We start from the raw sequence: 26,032 nt of genomic DNA, 5'->3' as shown, positions 1-26,032 counted from the left end.
TAAACGATTCGTTTTATTTTATTAGTGTTTGATGCATTTAAAATGAAACATTGTTAATTAATCGTTCTGGTCATAATGAATCTGAGAATATTTTGTTTACAAATTCTTGAAATATTACATAAATTAGGAAAGATATTCTTTAGTGCCCATAAAGTTTAAATGCTCAGTGACTCTATTTTCAGTAATCATATTATAAAAAATATATTTTTGTTTCAGTAAAAAATACTATATTAATTGCAGATGAATCCTTTCCACTTTAATTTATAGTATAAATTAACTAACTAACTAGAACTAACTAACTAACAAGGAACTAACAGAAAATTAGAGAGATACATATTACGTTATGACTGAAGGCGTTGATAATATTATGAGAGAATTATATGACTATCAAAATTTGAAGTTTTAAAATATTTTGATGAAGAAGCTATTAAAGTAGAAATTGCATAAAATATTTAATTATTAAAATTTTAACGAACATTAAGATTGGCGAACCAGCTGGTCGCCAAAGGCGGCTAGTTAATTTTTATGAATTGCAACAAACCTGTCATTACAATTTTTGGATTTCTGTAACACTAAAATAAAATCCTTACACTCACATATCTTAATATATAAGTATGCATCTTTTTATATTTCGGAGTGCAAAGAATTGAAGTATAAGTAATTTTTTCCAATATTAAAATTTTTTATTTATTTCTTCTTTAACAATTAATCGAATCTTACTTGAATATTTCATACAGCAGTATGAAGATTTACACAAATTTTCCAAATCTGCGAATTAGTCTGTTTAATGTTATCAAATGGGATATGAGAGATTTTATTACACAGAGAATTTCAAATGCTTTTATTATTCCACAGCATAAAAATCCGAAAATATAGAAAAAAAAAAAAAAAAAAACTTTTCAGGTTTCTTGATTTTAAAATTTTGTTATTGAACTCTAAACGCAGGCGTTGTTTCGTATTTTAAAAAGTTCTGTAATAAGAATTTTAATTCAACCTCCGTTTGAAGCAGTCCATACATTTTTTCCTCCTCTTTCATATTAAAGTTGTCACATGGTTCCCCCCCCCTAATAAATTAGTTCATCTGTAATATTTTCATCCTTTATATTATTATGAATACATAGTTTTAGAAATATTTCAGAGAAGAATTAAAGTAAATACGGATGTATTGTGGGCTAAAAAAAATTTCTTGTCTAAAATACCAACGTACAATTATAAATATAACTCAATAAAGGAGTTGAATTACAATTTTGTTTTCAGCGGTTGAATAGAACAAATACATTATAAAAATATTCTGATTATCTTGAAATGTTTAAATAAATTAAATATTTACCCATACTAAATAACTACATTAATAAATATGAAATATTCATTTTGTTAAGCAGAAAATATAATAGTAATAATTGGAATTTTTAAAAAAATAAAGAATGCCTGTTAATTTCATCTTGAAGAGATTTTTATAAAGCAAATAATAAATGTACCTTACAGATCATGATGAAAGAATAAAGATTAAACATAGTTTATTAATTATTACTATAAATTAATCTATAATTAAGATTGTGCTTTGAATTTAGATATACAAAGAAAAAATTACAAGTACCTTATGCCAGCTTATAAAATCTAATGAAACCAGAAATAGGAAATATTTCATGTTAGCAAATAGATTGAATTATTGTATTTGTTGTAAAAGAAGGATGAAAATTTTATTCGAAACTCTAGTGCTACATATCGTAATATGGAGATGTTCTGTCTTCATTCATCTCATTTTTATTTTGAAAATTTGCATTGAATCATATAATGTTGATAATGTGAGTAATATATACAGATATATATAATGTCTTAGTAATTTGCATTTAAATATAAAACTAAGTCACCAAAACAATGAAAAATATTGTTAATAATATACTTAAAAATATTTTTTTAAATTTGCTAAGATCGGAGGAAAAAATGTGCGGAAATAAAATTGATCTCATTGAATAGCTTTTGTTTTGAATTTAAAAGTGGTGTAAAAATAGTTTTTTAAAAACACTAATATGCTGCGAAATTATTCAGGATAAATTTAAGAATTTCAACTGTTTTTCAATTAAAACTTCTTATATTCTTTAGAATTGTTCTACGATTTAAGAAAATATTATAAAGGCGGATTTTCAAGAAGAAAATATTACAATGGTTTCATACTGGAAATCATAACATTTACAGAAAATATTATAATGGTGGATTTTCGGCTGTGAATAGCACGCCTGAACAATTTTCCAGTGATTCAGGTAACGGACTTTTTTTCTCGCGAATACTATTTAATGTGTTTTAGGAACTTGTTTTTAAAGATTAAAATTTTTCCTCAAATTTAATTTTCTTTGTTTTTTTCCCCTATAAAATCGCAGTCAGGATACTATCGAAAATCCTTAAAAAAATATATATAAATTATTAAATTTTTTTCTAATATTCGGATTCAGGACAGAAAATTTTTTCATAAATATTTTTCAACAATCTTGTTTTTTCTTTTTTATGAAGCAACGTTTTTTTAAAAAATAATGTACAGATTGATCTCATATTTTTTTACGAGTTGTTTCATTTTGTGAAACACATATTTAAATGAAATTCCAAAAATTTCCCCCAAATTAAAAGAAACTATAAATAATTTCCCACATTTATGTTTTTCCTTATGTACTCCATATTTAACCGATATAGATTCATTAATTTATTTTACGTATTGAACAGTCTCATGATCAGCCATCTTTAATAATTCTTTCATAGGTATTTTAATATCGAAAACTTTTAAATTTAAACGTTCTTTTTTAGATTAATAGCTTTTTATTAAACTTAAATTACAGATTTTTCGATTTTTTCCGTATTTCTCTCAGCAATAGCCGGTCCGAACAGAGCAAACGTAGCAATCGGTTTTGTAGAGAACCTCCAAATTTAACATAATATAATTGATATTGTATATTTTTCCACATATTGATATTTTTCTTGACATTTAATTTGGTATATATTTCTACTAGGACTCTTCTATTTATTTACAGCTATATAGCTAACAATTCCACTGGAAAATCCGTGTTTTTTCCAAGAACATATTTCTGTAAAGTATTTCAACTTCAACTTTGCAACTTGAATGCACATCTCAAAACATCAATCAATCAATCAATCAAGACTGGAGATCGAGAATTGAGACATTGCAATCAAGGAAAGAAATATTTAAATCCTCTTCATTTTTTTTAAAAATTATTTTTTTGTTTGTCACTAGTCAACTTTTTTTTTTGTCAAGATGTCGGTAATATGCAGACTGAAACAACTGCTCCCAAAAAACACAGCCTTTTTCCTGTGTGACATGCAAGAAAAATTTGCTCCTAGCATACAATATTTCCCTGCCATAGCTAATGTAGCATCTCGAATTTTGAAAACTTCAAAAATTTTAAATATGCCAGTTGTTGTTACTGAGCAAAATCCAAAAGGTATGAGATTTCTTAACGTTTTATTTATTTATTATTTGATATTTGAAAAGATATTTCATTGAAGGTAATCCATTCAAAGTACCAGAGATTTTTTTTTTTTTTTCATTAACAAATTATGATACAAAAGAAACTAGAATTATGTTAGCACAAATTTATTTCAATTATTAATATGTTTTCTCCAGACAGTTAGACATCTGAAACAAACAATTTTTTATAATTTATTTTATTTTTCGAAATTATTCTTACAGAATAACCAAAATAACACATAATTCTGGTTACATGATATCGATAACATTCTAACCCTAAAACATATGAGGAAACAATAAAAATGTTCAAAAAATAATTGAAAGTTTTTCTTAAGTTTTCAAATATTTTCAGTGGTTGAACCAGAAGAAAATTTTCCTTCATATAGGTCTGGCATTAAAATGCTTATACTATGGATTCATTCATATTCTTCTCTGAGAACTAATCCATCTTCAATTTTAATTTCTTCCCTTGACCTAAAATATTATATAACAAATAACAAAAGATTTAATTGGTAAGGAAGGAAGATAAGAATAGGCTATGAATGGTCTAAATAAACCCTAGATCTTAGCTAACAATGATCTGATTAGAAAGGAAAAACTGTTTTCTTTTCCAGAAGCTCAGTTGAAAAATGCTATTTAGAGATTTCATTGTCTCGTCATCAAAGGGATTATCTTGAATTAGTTGCTGATACATTTGAAATATTTTGTGTGTAAATAATATATCTGTAGATCATCTCATATTTTTAACAATTCTGGCATTGTTGAAGTTCAAATGCCATTTTAACACTGCTTTATGTATATTAACAGAAATACTGTTTTAGATTCTCTTCAAAGTATACTGATTAGAAATTCTATTTTAGAAGTGTTGCTTTCTATATTTGTTAATCATTTATTAACTAACTATTCTCATATGATATAAATTTTTCTGATTTGGAATTTTTAAAATAATAATTAAGTTGGTTATCAGTTGAATTTAAAATTTTACCTTAAATTTGTAAATAATTTTTGATGTCCAAGTCCATTATGCTTGTTTATACAATTCTTTTTCGAATGTAATTTAATTTCCCCATGAATGTTTTTAATATTTAATTAAAAAAATAAATGTATAGATTTTTTTTTTTTTTCATTTTGTATTCTTTTTTTAATGCTGTAAGTTGGTACTGATGTATTCTTTATTTAGATGTTTTTATTTTCCACTTTGATAAAACTAAAAGACACAGTACTGATTTTTCACTTATCTAAACCAAATCATGCCAAATAGCAAAAAATTTGCTGAAAATCAATGCCTTTAAAATTGCCTATATGATAAAAATACAATTTTTACCATATTTGGCAATGTATCGCCTTTAAAAATGTATATAGGCAATGTATCACCTTTCAGTTTGGTGATTGTGCCATATTCTTAAGTTTAGACTTTTAGTTTTTGTATCACATCATATCATAACCTCTAATTTGCAGATCAATTGACACATTTTATACCAGTATCTAAAGTGTACTAAGTGTTACTTAATATACTATTACTAATTTTTCTTGAAATCAAATTACAACAGAGTATCAGATGTTTTTTATGCATATTTTTGTATTAAGTATTTGCTCTACATATTTATAAAAATAATATTTGAAGAAAAACATGTGGACTTGTGGGAAAAGCAATGAGTTAAAATATTAAGACAATGAACATCAAAAATTAATAAAGAAGATAATTTTAATAAAAGTTTGCTAATTTCAGAAAGGGCTCTATATTCATTGATCAGTTGTAGCTTTTATTCAGTTTGTATATTTTTATATGTTATTCTTTACTGAATTTTATCTATTGATATTTGTTTTAAAATAATGTAATTTTTTTTATCTCTTATAATTACATAAATTTTAGAACAAACTGGGATAATTTTTCATACTTTTTATTAAATTTTATTCTAACATATTTAAATTATGTTATAATTTTACATCAAGACTGAGCATATCATAGCAATGAATTCAGTTCTTAGAATAAATGTCTGCATTTCTTGAGATGCTCATTACTTTGATATAAAAAGTGTTGAATGTAAAGATAAATTGAAAGAATTGAAATAAGATGGGATGTTTTCCTAGTGAGGCTTTCATTCTTTATGGGTCACTTTTTTATATCAAATAATATAGAATGAAAATTTATAATTAGTTGTAGTCAAAGTAAATTAGTTTTTAAAAAAGTTTGAGTTTTGAACTACATTTGAGTTTTATCTTCAAGGTGCATTTTAATTTAATAAATTTAATAGTGTTATAAACATATTAATTGTGACATTTACAGATAATAATGTTGCTCATTCAAGAACATATTTAAATAAATATTTATATGTGTGTGTTTAAGTTTTCAATCTTTTTGCACATTTTTAGAATTTAATACATTTCAGATTTTTGCTTAGTTGTAAAGTCAATAATTGTGATTTAACCCTGGAGTACATGCAGGGGGCATTCTATGACCCCAAGCCCTCGTCTAACTCCGATTACCGGAAAACTTGCAATCTGTTCATTCCTTGCTTATCAGTAGCTGAGTTTGTCAACCCCCTCTCCGATTTCCTTTTACTTAGAAATCATTCCCGGAATTTTTCGTCCCATTATCTACGTTTTTTTAGTTATTGGGGAATGGAATGACCCCTGTGTGTCTCTATGTTCGCTCCATAGACCGGTTTTTTCGCACGCCGAAGCGGTCAGTTTGTTAGCTTTCCTTTCCGAGGTGAAGTAAATATTTATTTTTCACAATGCCGACTCCATACGAAAAAGAAATGGAGCGTTTACGTACGCTTCTTACTGAAGTTGAAACTGATGACGATTCAGATTTTGACAATAAAGAAATTGAATCTGAGGAAGAGAATTTTTCAGACCATGAAATTTTCAGCGAGCAAGATACAGAATCGGAAGAAGACAGAGATTCTGAAAATGAAGAAGAGAATAGCTCTGAATGGTTTTCGTCAAAAGATGGCACACAGTGGAGGAAAACAAAATTTAGGCAAAATATCCGCACTCGTTGTCACAATATTGTGTTCCACTTACCTGGAACTAAAGGACCTGCAAAGAACATTACAAGCCCTGTGAAGAGTTGGGCATTATTTATCGACAACAGCATGATTCAGATACTTGTAGAGTACACTAATATATTTATAGAGAAATGCGCACCTAATTTTTCGTGTGAAAGAGATGCATGTAAAACGGACCCCATGGAAATCCGTGCTTTATTAGGATTATTATATATGTGTGGATTGCACAAATCTTCCCGACTGAATGTGCAAGATTTGTGGACGACAGATGAAACGGGTGTCAGTATTTTCCGCACTACAATGTCTCATAAACGTTTTTTGTTTCTTCGACGGTGCATGAGATTTGATAATATAAATGATAGGAAACATAGGCAGTCACTTGACAAACTTGCTGCTATATGGGACTTTTTTCAATTATTTGTGTTGAACTGTCAGAAACATTATACGCTGGGTGAATATTTACCATTGAAGAAAAATTGGATCCTTTTCGTGGTCGTTGTGGGTTTTGTCAATATATGCCAAAGAAACGCGCAAAATACGAGATCAAAATATTTGCTTTGGTGGATGCACGGGCATTTTACACTAGTAATATAGAAGTGTATGTTGGAAGTCAACCAGAGGGACTATATAAAGTCTAAAACTCCTCAAGTGATATAGTGAAAAGATTAATGAAACCTCTATTCAAATCAGTCGAAATCTTACCATTGATAATTTGTATACTAGTTAAGATCTTGCAAAAGATTTGCTTTAAAAAAAAATTACTATCGTAGGAACAATGCGGAAAAATAAGAGGCAAATACCCGCTGAATTTAAAATATGTAAAAGAAGAGAAGCACATTCCTCTCTCTTCGGATTTCAGCAAGATGCCACATTAGTTTCATGTTCCAAAAAAAGGTAAATGTGTTGTTTTACTTTCAACTATGCATAACGATGATAGCATTGACGAGGAAACGGGCGATGCGAAGAAACCGAAAATTATTTCCTTCTATAATTGTACGAAAGGAGCCGTGGATGTTGTGGATGAGATGGCTGTGAATTATTCCACCGCTCGTAAAACAAATAGGTGGCCACTAGTTATCTTTTATTCCATTCTGAATGTTGCTGCAATAAACGCAAGAATCATTTTACTTTCTAACAAAAATCCAGCAGTTGTGTATCGAAATAGACGTTGTTTTATCAAAGACCTTGCATTGTCACTTATCAGAGATTATGCAAATAAGCGAATGGATAATTCGAGTTTGGCTCATGAACTAAGAGCCGAAATAGAAAAAAACTGTTGCAATGCCTTTGAAGAACCACCAAAAAAGAAACTAAAAACTGTGTCAAAGATTAGGTGTAAGTTTTGTCCCGGAAATAAGGACCTAAAAACTACTGTTACCTGCAATTTGTGCATAAATTTTGTGTGCAAGGAACACATAATTTCCGTGTGTAGAAAATGTATTCAAGAAAACAAAATGTAACTGAAAATTGGTATATACATAATATTTTTCTAATTTTAAATAAATAATATTAAAATTAATATTTTGTATTAATATTTTATATTTTATTTATTATATATTCGAACAATTCTACAGAGAGTACTTAAATTATTTGTTCATTGAAAGTGTAAAAAGGATAGCTTATATTTTAAGTATTATCACAATAAAAAATATAGAATAGGTTTTATTTGAATTAAGTATTGTATTTGTCATGTCTAAAAGTCATAATTAGTATTTTTAAAACTAAAAATGTAATGTTTTTAACAGTTCAGGGATTAATTACAGTATGGGGTCATTCTATAACTCCCGTGTGTCCTGACGTTCGCCAGGGAGGCACGCGTTTTCCCGGGTTAAGAAAGAAAATATTAGAGAAAAAGTCCTGAGCATAGATAATAATAATAATAATATTTCTTTGTGAAATTCTTTTGTGAATCCAATTCTTTGCTCAAAAGGAATGAAAGTTCTGATTTTTTTTTTTCATTGAAACTCATTTCGTAATTCAATTCACATTTATAAATTTATGAAAATTGTGTTTGTTTTGATGAATGAATAGTATTATTTTAAACCATATTATTTCTTGATAAGGTTTTTTTTTTCATTCCATTTTTTTTTCTGAAATTTTTATTAATTTTTGTTGTAAATCAAGCCTTTAAAACATATTCAGTTTCTTGACATATTACTGTTTGAAAAGAATTTTATTACTTTGTATTTCCCATTAAAAAAATTTACTAATCGAATCAGAGAAAATTTGTGTTTAATTATGAAATTTATATAATGATAAATTAAGTCCCAGTTTCAAAGTAATTATTGCTATACATTTTAAGAAAACCTTTAAAGCAAGTTACTATATAGTAAAAAGATCGAAGAATCTTTTTAGTATATTAGTGAATCTAAGTGATTATGTAAGAAGAAAATATAAAAATCTTGTCAATGTTTTGTAAGATTCCACTGTTTGAAAAGTCCTCTTGCAATTTTATCAATTTGTTTCTTAATATTCTTATTAAGCTAATTGTTAAAAGTATAGATAATCATTAATTGTGGAAGGATATGAATATTATTAAAAACAGAATGATTAATTTCCAAATTCAAATATTTATATAAGATGTTGAAAAGGTTAAAGAAATTTGGTATGTTTTTTCCCCGCATTTTTCTAATATGTATATAGTTTCTATTAACTATTTAATATTTTAAAACTGCATTGTTAATAGTTAAAGAAGTTCCTTTAAAGGACTTTTAGAGAAGTTCTTTTAATGAACAATGTTATGATAGTATCCTTCAATTTTTAAATGTTAATTTTTCTTCTTAATTTGAAATGGAATATTTTTCTTCTTATGTTAGTGAGTATAAAATATTTCTGATCTTACTTTTTCTTTCTTATTAAATGTTATAAATATGTTAAATGAAATATATTTCAGATTTTTATATTAAATTATATTTTAACTGTAGAAAATTAAAGCTTGATTATTTTATAATTCCATAGTAAAGCATAAACTTTGTATTAGTAATATAAATTTGTATGTGATAAAATATACTGTTTTTAATCTCATACTCTTTTTTTTGCATTACTCTTAAAATACTTTATGATAAAACCTTTTTTTCAGGTTTGGGTCATACTGTTAGTGAAATTGGATTAGCTGATTATCCAGAAATAAAAGCATTTCAGAAAACACAATTTTCAATGATGATTCCAGAAGTACAAAACTTTTTAAAAAAGGAGCATCCTGAAGTTGAAAATATTGTGATTTGTGGAATAGAATCACATGTGTGTGTACAGTGCACTGTACATTCTCTAATAAATAGTGGGTATGATGTCCATGTTGTAGCTGATGGATGCTCTTCTAGAACTATGGTCGACAGGTATGAAATATTTTAGGTTATTTTTATTAAAGGTTTTGTTAAAGCTATTTTTGTCATGAAACTAGTTTTATTTTTTAAAATTTTTACTTATGTAATATGGTTTTAAACTTGTATTTTTATATTGTTTTTTTAACTGTAATTAATCATGTTCCTTTGAATTTCCATCCATAAATAAAAATTGTTGCTGAAAATTTGGTAAATGGGTCATTTTCAAAATTCGGTGCCATTTGGAAATTGAAAAGACAAAAATAAAAAAATTTTAATTAGCAAATTTTTTTAATATTATTAAACAGACATTATTTCTGTATATTACTTGAATATTTTTGATACATTTTTTTGTTTTATATATTTTTAATTGATGTTTTTTTGGTCAGATATGATGAAAATTGTCATGTCTGTTACCGGACATTTTTCTTGAAATTTTTGTATTTAAGTTCAGTGTACAATAATGTAAAGCTATATTTAATATAAGTTTAGAGTCATTTTACCCATATAATAAGTCCCTCAGGGGGGCACCTCGAAATGAGGATGAGATGCTTCCGGCATGGTGGTTGGCTCTCGCCACCCTGGAGGGTACACTAATAGGTGGGGGATCTGGCTCCTCCCATCAATTACGAGACGTACTTCCTTCGGGGAGGGTTGTACCGTGGCCGGTGACGGCCCTTAGGACTCAAGCACAGTTCCTGCCAATTGCTGTTGTGGCGGTCCGGTCATTCAGTTTTATGGTTTAAATCCGTGTGCCTTAGGGCGGATCGGAGAGTTAGATGGTTGACTTACCCATATAATAAAGACTTTCGAATAAAAAAATATTTCTTATGGTATTTTTATACTTTTGTTCGTCATGTCTGTTACTAATATAGAATTCTTACAAGGATTTTTTTAATATAAAATACTATAAAAAACAATTAATGCAAAATGTCTGTCATTCTTATATATACTAAGCAGAGTCAATTAATATGTAACTCTAATTGTTGCAATATTATGTCAATTTAAACTTTTTAAGGAAAATTTTGAAATGGTAACAGACATGACACAAAGTAACAGACGTGACACTGAGTAACAGACATGACATAAATTCAGGAGCCAAATTTGATGAAAGGTAGAATTAAGCTAAAATATGTTTCTCTTTTAGTACATAACTTTTTACTATAAAATAAAAAAAAAAAAAAAACAAATATGTATATATTATTTGAAATTCACAGATACAGAATTGGAACATGTGTACACATTTTATTTTTTAGTATTTTCTTGAGTTACAATACTATTTATTCAACATCATATTTGGAGAGATCCACATCAAACATCAAATATTGTAATTGGCGAAAAGAGCATCCAGTTAGATTTGGATTTGGAAGTTTCATTACAATATCCTCTGCTTCAATATTATATTCTTTATCATCCTCTCAAAAGAACTTTGCATGATTCCTGACTTTTTTTTAAATACTTAACTGTAAAATTGTTGTCCTGGATGTCGATTATTTCTGAAACGAAATATTTTATCGATCGTTTACCCTCCAATTTTACAAGTACGAAGCTTCCTTCTTGAATATCTTGTTGAAAATTGTTGGATAAAGGAGAAGAAAAAGATTTACAATTATTTTCTGCGTTATTTATTGTCATGGCTGTGCTTTCTTGTTCATTTTCTTTTAATGCAAATACATTAACTGTAAAACAGTCAGACATTTTTCTGTCTGCAGAAACAGCTTAAATCCCTAAAAAACATTGAGTTGTCCCCAAAAGAAAAAATTTGATGTACGCTCATCGTTCCTTTTAAAACCGGAATATCAGATGGAATTATTTTTTTAAACATTTCTACATCTGTTTCACAGATATAATGAAGCTGAATGTTTGTTTTATTTATTAAAACATTAAACAGAATTTTTGCATCAGGTATATCTGTCCCCTGTGCAACTATTTTGTCAGCAGCTCTCTTAATGGCTCCCCCTATTCCATCAGCAGCACCCTTGCCGTGACCAGCATCAAAAAAAGACCATGATCCATACTTATAACCATTATTTGCTATATGCTCATTCAAAAGGAAGAAATTTTTCTTCTGCCGATATTGCATGGTAGGGCCATCAGAAAAAAAGTGGATAATTTCAACTTCGGGGGAAATTCTCTTAAGCTTGTTGAATATTGGATGAAGGTGAGCCCAAATTGCTGCAGGACCATGGTCGTAACATTCGGAAATTGTGCAGAACGAAATTGGTTCATGCTGGTTTCTTAGATATAAAACGCCAGTGTGCAGAGTTGCCTGCTTTCTCGATCCTCCGAAATGAAATGCCTGCACTTCTGTAGCATGTTTGCAGACATAATTTTTAGAAATAAAGTTTAATAAAGCAAATGATTTGATAATATTGCAAACATTAATCAATTCAGTAAATACAATGTGATAATAAAAAACAGATAAGAGAAAAAATGAAAACTTTAACAAATATGCGCTTTTAAAAAGTAAGAACTTACATTTATTCCCTTCCCCCCCACCCTTAAAAAATTCTTCCTAAAATATCAACTAAAATTTAAACAAAACAAACCCAAAAATTGAACCATATTTCAAATCTTGAAACATGTCAAGTCTGTTACCAAGATTGTCATGTCTGTTACTATATAGAGTAACAGATCATGTCTGTTACTCTATAGAGTAACAGACATGATATTTCAAAGTACAAAAATCAAGGAAACTAAATAATTCCATAAAAACATAAAAATACATTTTAATTAAAATTAAAAACCTAAAAATCTAAATTAATCAGTTGAATAAATTAATAAATAAATATATTTTATACAAAATATTAAGGTAACAGACATGACATGCAATAAAAATACTTACCACAAAAAGGCTTCAGCTTCTTCAATCAAACATGAAACAATAAAGATGGCTGCTTGCATTTCTTTCTTAGAACATGTTTCACTGGTATACAAGTGTTGTCATTTCAAAATTTTAATCTTGTTGCTTAAAATGTTGAAAATATTGTATGGTAACAGACATGACTTAATGTCTGGACAGCTGTATTTAATTGGTAAAAATCATCTATTCTTCTTAAAAGGTTATTAAAACCTTCTTTATAACATAATTAAATGTATATTTCACAATAAAAAATATGTCAGAATAAAAATTTTAATTTTTGGAAAGTAATGCAGCAAAAAACATTTTGAGTTTTATGATTTGAACAGCTGAATTTTTGTTCCCTCTCAACTTCTTTATTAGAAAAAATAAATAAAAAATCAGATGAATTATTTTAATTTTATTGTTTCTCCACTGGAAATTGCCTGCTAAAAAGCATGGTAAAAAGAAAAATCATTTAAACTTTATAACATCTTGTAAAAAATAAAATGTGTTTCACATGGACAACAAATGGCACCGGATTTTGAAAATGACCCAAATATAGTTTTAAACAAATGTTTAAAAAAAAAAAAAAAAAAAAACTCTACTATTTCCAGATTTTTTAATCTTTCTCTAAGAAATATTGCTTCCATAGGTTTCCCCACCTATTATTTAATGTTTATATTTTTAAAACATGGGTATTTCACTAAATATGTTTTAGTAAAATATTTGCATTCTTTTATAAGGTCTTTTAAATATTATAAAATCATCAGTTATTCTGTTCTTCCTAATTGATGTTTTATTCAAAAAAGCAAAATCTTATTGCTCTGAAAAACAAAAAATAACACAATTTACAAAATTGATTGTGTTAGAGAAACTTAGAAAATAAGAAATTATATTCAACTCAGAAAGTTCTGGAATTTCCCTATCGTAATAACAATATCGTAACAACTTGATCAAAAGGTAATAACTTTTGATCAAGTTCTTGTAAAATCAATTCATATTGTTTATTAATAGTGAATGCTGCTTCTTATTTTATTTTCTTCTGTTGTGCATCATGTTTACCAGATAGCATATCTTAGGAAAATTCCAAGTAATATTATGTTTAGTGCATAACCTTTACTGCAAATAAGTTGTTTTTATTCCCATTTAAAAAAAAATATGGTACTCAAAGACCATTTAAGATATTATTTTACACCATTATTGAAAATTATTTAATTTTTTCCTTCATTATTTATATAATATATATGAAATACTTATGTGTGTGCAAAATCTGGTCAAATTTGCTGTCATTCAGTAACAGCTTGTTTATTCAAGTTATGGACATGTTTGGTTTGGTGGTAAAAAACCCAAACAATGCTATTTTTCTAAGAATAATTCTAAAAAATGAGTTAAATTGAGCATTTCCAACTAAAAATCAAAATCTTTGAAAACAAAAAATTTAATGCAAATGAAAATTTTGAAGTATTCATAAGCAGATCTAATTAGAGGTATAATTAGTTTATACACAATTTAATTTACAGAATGAGATTTTCTAATTATACGAGCATTTTCAATTAATTTCACCATTTTGAAATATAGCTAACCACTCGGAATCATTATTGCTCAAATATGATTTAAGTTAATGTGATAAAGATAATATGGTATCTTTTTCCAGTAGGCTGTGTCCATCAAAGTTGATTGACATGACTAAATTAATCTTATAAATACTTACCAGTTTTGACAATTGTTTCAATACTATTAACATTATGTCAATCAATTTTGATGAAATATATTGAAATTGATTGACACAATGTTAATACAAAATAAATAAGAATTAAATTCTATTTTGATTTTTAAGCATCTTAGTAGAATATATTTTTGCTTCATATGATTTACCTATATATTTCTATGTTATCAGAAAATTTTGATATAAAAAATTGATTATTTAATTTTTAGCAATGTTGTAGTTTGTGCAATTTGAAATAATTTAAATTTAGTTTTAGTAATGAATATTTTTATAAATTCTTATTATATTTAGCTTATATATTTAGCTGTGTGGAAAATGGGCGAAGCAAGCTGTGATCATCTAGTGATCCCAAAAGAATTCTTAACATGATTCTTGGAGGTTGATGAGTGGAAAATGGGTTGTAACCCCCTAATTATGAGATTAAATTCATTTTGATAAATTTTTATCCTAATTATAATCCATAAGGTTATATGGTGCCATTTGTATAGTTTTAAGTTTTAATATCAGAAATTCGATTTTAATTATATTTTATGTAAGCTAGTACAATATATTCTATGAACAATATACTTCAGAAATTTTAGATTTATTATAAAATTTTCTTTTAGTTTTTCTAATCTTTAAGTCTTTTTAGAATATGCATATATTTTTTCCAATACTTCATAATATACTATATAAAATTGGGTATAAATTTATATGCTACTGGTATTTAATTATTTTTTTCCCATATTTAAATAAAAAAAATAATTAATTTTGACTTTGCATTTTTTTATTACATCTTAGAGCTAATTACATATACAGTTTTACAAAACATGTATTTCAGAACATTCATATAAAATTTCACATACCTTCTTCAGTTGTTTGACAAAAGACTTACGACTCAGAAAATTGTCTTGTGGACAAAATACGACATGGAGACATATCAATTTAAAGTTATTATCCCTTCAATAGCTTGATATAAAATTCATAGAATAGTCTGTAACTTTTATGACATGTTGATAAACTTATTTTCAATTGCTTACTATAAAAGAATTGCAAGAATTTGAGTTAATAAAAAATTATACTTGCAAATTTACTAAATAAGAAAGATTGATTGAAATTTCTCAAATCAGAATTTTTACAATTATATAAAATCACACACTATAAAGTTGATTTCATGCCCAATTCTGCTACTAAAATGCTGAGATATTTTAGTAGCAGAAAGTAATATTTAGTATAGAAAGAAATATTTAGTAAAGAAATATTTTTATTCATAGCATACGTAAGAATGTTTACACTTTTATTTAAATTATTTTAAAAACCTTAAGATTCTGTATGAGCAAAATGTGAATAAAATTGAATTTAAAATTTTCATTCCTATAAAGAAAAAAACGATTCATATGCAAAATATGTCAACATGAAGCTTTCCATCCATATATTTGTCTAAATAAATACTTACAATTTTTTATACAATAATTATATTTTGAAATTCAATATACATATAGAGTTTTTTTTTTTTTTTTTTTTTATCCTCCTGATAGAAGATTTTTAAAGTAGATATAGCAGTATTGGTTACTGTAGTATCATGTATTGAAAACTGTTAAAGAATTAAGTTTTAAAAAAAAAAGCTTTATAATTTCCAAGCTGTCAAATGACCTAATAAAAAAAAATTATTGATATTTTGAGGAATTTTGATATAATGCCTTGAAATATATATATATTAGCTTTTTTCTGATGGCTCTTTTTAAAAAATACAAATTGTAATTAATTTTATACATTTAGTCTTGTCAGAATTTGGTTTATTCTTTTTCTCATTGTCAATTTATATCAAATTATGTTTTTGAGTATTTTAATTGGTGCTTAAAAAGTTTTAAATGACCATTGAAATATATTTATTGAACTTTTTGGAATAATGGAATTCTATAATCTTTTTTTTTTAACTTTAAAACTATATAAATTTTTTTAGGATGTATTCATTTCAAAGAATGAAAGCTATGGGTGCGTGGCTTACTACAAGTGAAAGTGTGATTTTAGGATTAGTAGGTGATTATACTCATCCAAACTTTAAAGAAATACAGAAACTGATTCGAGAACCAGCACCAGATAGTGGATTGCTTTCACATTTACCTCATCTTGGGTAAGGTAAGTTTGGACTCTCTTATTTTGTTAAATAATTATAATTTATTCAAATAAGTTTTATGATTATAAATATAAATGCTTTTTTCTTTTGTATGAATGAGTTGAAAATTTGTTTAGCATATTTTATGGCATTTAGCATTGCTTACCTTTTTGTTCTTGATATTTATGGTAATGAAACAAACATTAAAAAAAGTGAGAAGAAATAATGTGCCATGTATATTTTAAAGATTTTTTTTCATGATTTTGTGCTTTTAATTTCTGTTTAGAAGAGAATAAAATAGAATATTTCCAGGCTTGTAATTCTTTTTGTATGATAATGCCTTTGCATGAAATGCCATTTTAATAATTTAACTCTATAAATACTTTGCTCTCTCATGTCATTAATTTTTTTAATGCATTGCTTTAAGTATTTATTTTGCTGTTTTATCTTTTTAAATGTGTAAATATTAGTAATTGAAACACTACAATTTTTAAATGCTTTGTGTTGATTAATGTCTTTATAAGATGTTTATTTTCCAAATGATATTTTATGTTCTTTGTATTTGGGTAACTTTTTGAATATTTCTAAAATGTTAAAATCATTTTATATGTTCTTAAAGAAAGTTATATTTCTGAAATTAAAACTTACAAAAGTGGAAACTATCTGCAGAAAATAAATTAAAAATTCCATGGTACTGAAAAGTTTATTTTTTCTAACAAAAATTGTATTAATATTAATGAGGATTGATTTCTACTCATTGCATTAAAAAAACAACAACCTTTTCTGCATTAGTTAACTCCAATTTGATCATTTTTAGAATTGGAATTTTGATATTTAATTTCTTTTTAAATAATATTGTTCTGCAGAAGAGTAAATATTTTTTTAATATTTAAGCTGTTGTTTCTCTGATAATATCATTGTTTATTGTACTATTGGCAAACTAATGCCACTTGCTATTTGAAAGCTTTTTTCCTTTCATATTCAATATGTATTAACATATAAAGTGAGAAATACTTTTTTTGTTTTTAGAAATTTTGATATTTTTATCATAAATATTGTTCTAAATTATATTAATCTGTGATCTTCATTTATTCATAATATGTAATTTTCAGTTTTTTTTTCTTCCGGATCCCCCCTTCCCCCCCCCCCCCCCCCCCCCCCGAAATTTCTATTGCAATCTGTAGTGATAGCTAGTTTGAATTCATGATTTAAAAAGTTTAATGTAAGAAGATAAAAACAATGTCTTAACCATTGGCATAAATTTTAATGATGTAAAACAGAAATTATGAAAGATGATGTCAGATACTAAATATAATAATAAGACAAATAGAGAGATGCCACTCAATAGCACAAAATGTTAATTGAATGTTCTTTAACAATTTTCACAACTATTCCTGACATAATTTAAACAAAATTTTGTTACATCAATTGCATCTAAGTATTTTCTTATGCACTTATTTTTTAAAATACCAATAATATCTTACTGGTTTTCATGCATTATATGAAGGAAAGATAATTAATATTTTAAAGCTAGAGAAGGTTTTTGTTGTAATATTTCAGCAATGCTGAAAGATATGATATTACTAGTTTGTTCTCGCATAATAGTAGGCACACTTAAATAATTTGCTGTTCAATGTGCCTGCCCAAATTTATATTGCAGCACATGATTCACAGATTTCTACACTACTAAGAGGAATGAGGTGTTTTGATAAACAAGTTAATGCCCTTGCCTCTCTTTGAAGTTTGGAACACCAGTTGTGTGCCTCTCTGATGTACATTTGCCATGATCATCAGAAACTGTTTTTAGCTGCCCTGTCTTTAAAATTGGATAATTTGTTTTAAACTTTGATAATGATATCACTTTCATAGAAATTGTATTCCAATCTCATTATCTATAGTGTAAACTCAGAATGATCCTTAGTGTAGCCCTGTTTTGTATATAAAAAGTTAGCAGTCTAAAACCCTATAAATGTTTATCATTAGGGGAAAATTTAAAGAAAAACTTCAGAATATTGCTGAACTCCTAAAGAAGGAAAGCCATCATTAGTGGATGAATAAAAGACCTGTTACATTGATCTCAAATTATACACTATGTGTATCTAATTTTAATATCTCTTTGAAATTTCAGTGTTGTGAAATAAAAATGTATTCTTTATTTTAAAATATTCTAACAATTTTAGAAAATCTCTTTTTTTTTTTTTTCGTATTGACTTTTAAAAAAAATTTGACACACAATAATTTAGCTCTTTTTCTTGAGCGTGACACTGAAAATTTTAAAAATGTTCTCTCAATCACTTTATTTACAATTAGTAATTATATTTTAATTCTTACTTTTGCATTTCCTGCTTTTTTAAAATATAAATTTGCTTCTTTTAAAAACTTTATTTGATTCATCATAATATTTAGATCAGATTCAAATAAGAAAAAGGTAATTCTCTTATTCTTCTTTTGTTGTAGGAATTTAAAAATGTCCATATAGAATTAAATCATATCTCTTCTATATTAATCTATTCACCTTGGTTAAACATTTTCAAATGATTTGAGAACTCTAATTTTAAAATTGTAAATCACAAGGTTTGCTGTTTTTTTAATGACAGGTATTTACATGCATTAAAAATACTTACATATGTTTTTGTATTTTAAGTTATAATTTAATTTCTATATTTTCTAAGATTAGTTATTGAAATTGTATGTAATGAAATTTTTGGACTATAGTTACTATTGCAAATTATTTTATGTTGATATTTTGTCATTTTTGTTATCATTTATTATTTTTCTTTTTCAGACTCAGCAAATTTTGAATGTAAATAGGAGAAGTTTAAAGTGTTAATGACTGATTTATATAATTCTATTTGTGTTATCATATCACTAAAATTCTAAAGCAACATTTTTATAGGAAAAATTTATTTTTTGTATCAAAAAATATATATTTAAATGTTTTAATGTTATAAATACAATGTCACTATTATGTATTTTGTTGACATTAAAAGAAAATTCAGAATAGGTTTGGACATTGATTTAATTTGATAATTAAAATATTAAGTATGGACACTTATATTCTCTCTGAATAACTCAAATTTAAAACAGAAAGAATTCTGTGAAGCTAATTTGCAAATTTTTGTTTTTTATTGCTATAATTATTTAAACCCAATTCAATCTGGTTCTTGAATTTGAGTCATTATGTTTTAGCTACTAATTCCATAAAATATTAGAAAATTTTTATAATATGCTTTTTTTTTATATATAACTAATATTGTTAAAGTAAAGCCCAAAATCCATCTGGCAGATGTACAGATGGATAAAGACACTTTATTCTTAGCAAAAATACAAGATACAAGTAACAAAACTGATGAAGCATACAGAAAATAGTCCTTGCAGAAGTCAACAACACACAACCATCAAGTGGTTATTAAACAACTACAATAACACAAAGTGCTCAGGGAGATCTAATTGTAGATCAAAACACCAAAGGCAAATTTTCTTCAACACTTGACTTTGCTTACACTCAACTCAGCTATCAGATTATGGACATCTCTCAGATTTAAATAGTTCTAGTGACAGGGCATTGAGTTTTTTGGATCAAACATCATAACTTAAATCCTGATGTTTGTTCCAAGGTTCTCGAATTTTCTGTGTTCTGGATTTTTTTTACCATGACCAAGAGTCATTGACCAACATCAATTCAACCTCAATGGTAGCTATCTGTAAAATTTTCTTCCTTGCCAGAAAATTAACTATGTAGGGAAGTAGTATGACAAATTTGTAACTAAATTAGATATTTTAAATGAGAATAAAAATGACAAGTAAAAGATAAATTGTTTTTTCTTCTATTTGTCATGATTGTCTCTTTCAAAAAGCAGATAAAAATGTTCAAATTTATTAATTAATATCTTGATTATTTTTTATTTACATTTTTAAATAATATAATTACATTTTGCTTCAGGCTAAATAATGTTCAGATATACTTTATGAATTAGGTTGTATCAAGAAGGAATTTTGGATTAATGAAAATATTTAAATCCTTTTTTTTTTTTATTTGATACAATGCATCTTTTCTGCTAATGATTATTTTTTCCTGAATAAAAAAAAAAAAAAAAAATCAGTGCTCTTAAAGTTATTCAACTGGCATAAAATGTGAATATTTATAGTTAATTCTTTCATTTAATTAAGCCTTGATTATGATGATATTGCATTTATTTACTTTGATACACAAAATATCAACGATAGTAATAAATAGCAATAAAATATTAAATAGTGTACTTATAGAAATTATTTCTCATATTATTACATTAATATATAATTTTAATTGAAGCAGCTGTTTTATCATTGATATTCAATTACCTGAAATTGTCTTAAGCAAAAAATTTATCTTTACAGGCTAATATTTTCTTAATTGAGAATTTCAAATACTATATATAATATATTTATGTGTGTTTACATAACATACACAGTATTCATATACTTAGGTACTGAAATCATGATTCTGATAAGCATAATATAGTTAAATAATATAGTTAGCATAAAAATAGTCTTTTTTAACATTTTCAATTTTATACAAAATAAAATTTTATGTAAAATTGAAGTAAAAAAAAATCTATTGTTACTAAGTACACATTAGATATAATAAAAAGATGTGCATTTTCCATAACTCGTCAGTCTCCCATAGTAACATAGTTCAATTTTCACCGTTTTATGTAAGGGATTTTAGTATCCATTAAAAATGAAAGGAAAAGAAGAATTCATTGCATTTCTTAGAAGGAGGTATCTTCTTGTGTTGTAGAATGAGAATTATTTTTTATTTTGACAAATAATAATAATTTTATCAGCAATATGGAGTCATTTGGTTACAGATGTAACTGTAGATCTTTTATGTATTACTGAGACTATTGTTCTGTATAGGGTATAGTAATAAGAAATGTATGCATTTTCCAGTTATTACTTTTATTTCTTCCAACCTAAATAAATAAAACTGTTCTCACACAAAAGAAAATTGTTCTGAGTGTAATAATATTTATATTGAGCTATAATCCCAGCCACACATTTCTGCTATTGTGTAAATAAGTAAGTGTATCTGGCAACAGTCAGTTGTGCACAATTAATAAAATAGATTTAGTTCCTGATTCCACTTATGTCTTGTTTACCTTATATTTACCTTATATTTTTTACACTGAGAAAATGGAATATTTTACAAACATGAGACTGCAGTCATTCACATTAGTTACAAATGCTTATTATTAGTTGCAACAAAATTTGTGATGAAGGATATATATGTTAAAAGTTATAGCTGTTAATCGAAGAAACTGCAAAGATTCATTAAAAATTTAAGAGCAATAATGATTTAAGCAAAAAAAATTCTGTAATATTCTTAATTATGGAACGAAAAGCTCGTGTTATTCTAGATAACTATTCAAATGACTTCTTGTATTTGGATTATTTTCAGAAAATCTATAAGCTTAAAAACTATTTGGTAGCTGAAAACTTGTAATAAATAACACTTTGTATAATTCAATAACAAGAATTTGTGTTCCAGGAAAATTGATAATACTATAAAAAGCAGTAGAATGAATGTTACAAATCTGCTCAAATATGAATGTCTTGTGCAAATCGTATATATATATATATATAAGACTTTACCTTTGACCTTACTGGAAAGACAAATGAATATAAAACAGTAGTGAACTGAAAGTCCTTCAAAAGATCAAATTTTATAGTTAAAATGTGTATACCACACTTATTACAGATAAAACTATGACATCAGGAGCATTAAATGTATATCTGACATTTAGAAAAAGAGAGAATGGGCAATCTTTTCAAATTAGCACCTACTAAAGTTATTTGGAGCATATTTGCAGTCTCTTCTTCATGACTGGAAGGTGGACTTTGGTCTACAATTCCCTAAAAAATCTGTCATGTATTGGAGTTTGCTATATGTTAAGCTTATCTTAAGGCAAACGTCTTTCCTCTTATATGGTATGGAAGTTCGGTAAATGAGGTGATGATTGCTTATTTATCATTCTTATCAACTGACAGTGATCCAGAATTGCAAAATCCATCCAAAATAACTCTTTTGTAATTTGAAAATAGGATGTAATAAAGTAACAGAAGTATTAATTTATGTTTACTTTAGTTACAGAAAAATATCTCCTTAAAATTGCCTATTTAATAACATGCCTGTTGTTAAAAGAAATGGGATAACTACTTTAAATGGCAAAATTTGTTTCCTTTCAAAATCACAGGGAAAGATATAAAATCATATTCACTTCAAGTTTAATCTATTCTACTTATATCTAAAGTGTTACGATCTCACTGCATCAAACTAGTGAGGAAATGGTAAGATGCGAGAACCTATATATTCCACTACTGCTTGCCTCATCTAGCAAAATCAAACAAAATAATCAACTGAAGTTTGTTTATAAAATATATCAATAAAAATTTGACTACTGATAAGGTTGTTGAAAGATAATGAAAATCTTTGCTGATTAATTCTTGTGATAAGAAAAAGTGCTTCGCCTGAGGAACTCTTGGTTAATGAATAATTTAGAGAGATTTTGCATCAGAAATATTGGTTCTATTTAATTTCTATTAAATCCCTCTGCATAAGTGTGATTCCATCATAAAAGCAGTTTTAAGTATCAAATTTTGATATGTATTAAAGCCATGTTGCATTAATAGCTTTGCGTTTGTATTTATTGCATAAATAAATCTTCCTAATGAAGTCAAATTTCATGATAACATAAAGCTATTAAAAAAGGTAGATAATTCTTATTCTTCCAGTAAACTACGCAAATATTAAATGGAACCTTTCTTCCTATGTTTTTATCAATGTAAGAAAATTATATGACAACATAAAAACCTGATAAAATAATGCAAACAGAATTTCACTGCAACAGTGAAATATATTGTTGAACAAGTACACAAAAAATATTTTTAAAAATCTTCAAATTTAAGAAATTTTATAACTTAATTGATATTGTTAAAAAAAATTTTAATCTTAAAATAACATTTTTTTTTTTGTGAAAATATTTACTGAAGTATTCCAAAATTTGGCTTAATACTTTTATTAATTATGATTTTAATAACCATTAAAAAGTTATGGGTTGCTCATTCCCTCTTCAAAATATAATTTACTTAGAGTTACCAAATTTGGTACAAAAGCTTGTAAAGCACCAAGACACATACATGCACACATTTTCTTTTATTATCATGAGATAAATCATTATAGAATGCAAATTTAAAATGTCGCCTTACAAACAACTTCTCATAAAAGGGGAAAAAAAATGTTTTTGTTTTTATAGAAGATAATTTATTTAGTGCAGTATAATTCTTCACATACTTTCTTTTAAAAAAATTGTTAGTTTTTAGCCAGTTTTCAAAAGAAAAAAAAATGTGCTTTAGTTACTTTTTTATAATGTTTTTAATTATAATCATCAATATAAATATAATTTTACTTTAAGTGTTAAAATATAATAAATTTTTAAATATAATTTTACTTTAAGTGTGCCTTCAATTTTAGATAATTTTATTTAAATTATCAACCGGGCTGTTCCCTTAACTCTGTCGAATTCGTGTAGAAAAGATTATTATGAAATGCTTTGATATTTCATTCTTCCCTACATGAATGTATATCACAGTTATGTTTCTGAACCTTTAATTGTTTTGCATTGCATTGAATACTCATAATACTTATTAAATGTATGTTTGTCTCCAGTTTGATAACCAAACAAGGAAGCGGAATAACTCAACTTCTGTAACTCATAGAACAAATGTTGTTATCTCCAGTAAACAGAATTACTCTTCTAGAAACCTTAATGGTGATTTGTTTATTATTGTTTTTGCTTGTTGAGTTGCACACTTACTATAGGAATTTTGTAAAAGCTGCAAATTTAAATTAATCGGCAAATGAATATCGATTGTTTGTTTAATTAAATTGTGTATTTAATTTACTATGATTAAAAATGTTTTGAATACTAATAAAAATATTCTAGTGTTAATTTTTAAGTGAACTAGGAAAAAAAAAATATTTATTCTTTTGTAATTCTTAATGAATTTATTTTGATTAAAATCGTCTGTTCACAAATTCTGTAAAAATTGATTAAAAGAATTAAAAAAAAAAACAACTCTGCTCGAGTATTTTTTAAATATTGTTTGCCGTTATCCTCTAATTTTTCTTTTTAATATAAAATCTTATCATTCTAACGGAATTTTTTCTAGTTTGTCGTTTCTCTTTTCGGAGATTTTATTTGATAGTTCACTGTGCCAAGAATTGTTCGAGAATGGATGTGTGGTAATTGTGATGACTATAAATTGTATGAACATAAATTTTATCAAGAATACTGTATTGTAAAATTCGTTGACTTCATGGCGTGATTATATATCGCAGCTGCAGAACGACGTCTACATTAATGAAAAGTTCTTCCGTTTTTTAAAGAAATGCCCAGTGCTTTTTCTGCCTAAATGAAAGGTTAGTAGAAGAATTAAGTGAATTCCTAAAATTTTTTGACTTGTTTTTCTTTTTTGTGTTGCATCTATTACTTACGATATTTTTAATTTCAGTGTTCTTGCTAAACTTCTAGGTTCCCTCTTCCTTTCTTAGCGAAGTTGTAGGTTATTTTTATAGAGTTAATAAAAATTTTGACCGATGCTTTCTTTGAATGCTGAAAGCATAACTTACTTTTATTGTCAAAGGTGGTTAAGCAATAGCAGCTCATAAAATTTCAAAAGGCATACTTCTTAGATAAAATGATCTTCATGAATAAAGTTAATAACTGTAATAAAAAATATCAATTCATTGTAATTGCTTAATAGTATTGATTAGGTTGTCAGCAGTCTTTATCTAAGCAAGTTGATATTGTTGACATTCTTGACGAAATAAAAAAGTACCCTAAATTAGATTTCAACCTGGAAGGATAACTTTCAATCAAACGTTTAACCTCTTTGTTAAAAAAATTCTTAGAATTTCATTACTTGAAATTCCTGATTAAAAGCATGATTTAATAACTTACATATATTTCGATTTTTGTATCGTTATGTAAATTATTTTAAATTTGATTTGTGTTAAGATTTAATTTGTCATTTAATGCATACTAATATAATGTGTAGATACATGAAAAATTTGTTGGTTTTCAAAACTTCTAACTAAATTAATATGACATGCAGCTAGCTAATCGCCAGGGGCGGCTACTTCCTTAAAAAACATGAACTTCTAGGTTCACGTCGATAACAATTTTGTTATGCATAAATTGTTTTTATTTAAATATTTTCTTTTTGTCTTAAATTAATTTTTTTTTTTGCCACGAAAGATTTATGTATCAGATCATTACTGAAATTTCTTGTTTGGATTATTGTTTTTGTGATTGAATGCTAAGAAAAATTGCTTTTAAAATAAAGTACTTTTTACGTTCATTTTTCTGGCATCTGATTATATGCAGCATAATGGAAGTAAATTCACAGATAAATAGCAGAAATATTTTTTATTGCCCTTTTAACAAAAAAATCTGCACAGTTTATAATATACACTGTAACCAAAATTCCCATTAGCTTTTAAATGTCCTCTTTATAAA

The 26,032-nt window shown here is 26.3% G+C and overlaps 1 protein-coding gene across 2 annotated transcripts; it reads left to right on the top strand.

Moving 5' to 3' along the window:
• Positions 1 to 3,131: 3,131 nt before the first annotated feature.
• On the top strand, positions 3,132 to 19,481 carry LOC129962479 (isochorismatase domain-containing protein 2-like). Of its 2 annotated transcripts, none has more exons than XM_056076215.1 (4): positions 3,132 to 3,449; positions 9,569 to 9,824; positions 16,320 to 16,490; positions 19,258 to 19,481. In XM_056076215.1, exons 1-4 carry the CDS (start codon positions 3,263 to 3,265, stop codon positions 19,271 to 19,273), a joined length of 630 nt encoding a protein of 209 aa, XP_055932190.1. In that variant the 5' UTR covers positions 3,132 to 3,262; the 3' UTR covers positions 19,274 to 19,481. The 2 variants fall into 2 exon arrangements, with proteins under 2 accessions (XP_055932190.1, XP_055932191.1); XM_056076216.1 differs by having other exon boundaries at positions 3,133 to 3,449; positions 16,320 to 16,495; positions 19,258 to 19,471.
• The last annotated feature ends 6,551 nt before the right edge of the window (positions 19,482 to 26,032 follow it).

Source organism: Argiope bruennichi, chromosome 3 (genome assembly GCF_947563725.1).
Source record: "Argiope bruennichi chromosome 3, qqArgBrue1.1, whole genome shotgun sequence".
In the NCBI taxonomy this organism is placed as follows: Eukaryota; Metazoa; Arthropoda; class Arachnida; order Araneae; family Araneidae; genus Argiope; species Argiope bruennichi.
This window is presented reverse-complemented; position numbering and strand designations above follow the sequence as displayed.

Coding starts and splice junctions, on each gene's coding strand:
- LOC129962479 (XM_056076215.1), top strand. CDS start 3,263: ATGTCGGTAATATGCAGACTGAAACAACTGCTCCCAAAAAACACAGCC. Junction 3,450..9,568: donor TACTGAGCAAAATCCAAAAG/GTATGAGATTTC, acceptor CCTTTTTTTCAG/GTTTGGGTCATACTGTTAGT. Junction 9,825..16,319: donor TCTAGAACTATGGTCGACAG/GTATGAAATATT, acceptor AAATTTTTTTAG/GATGTATTCATTTCAAAGAA.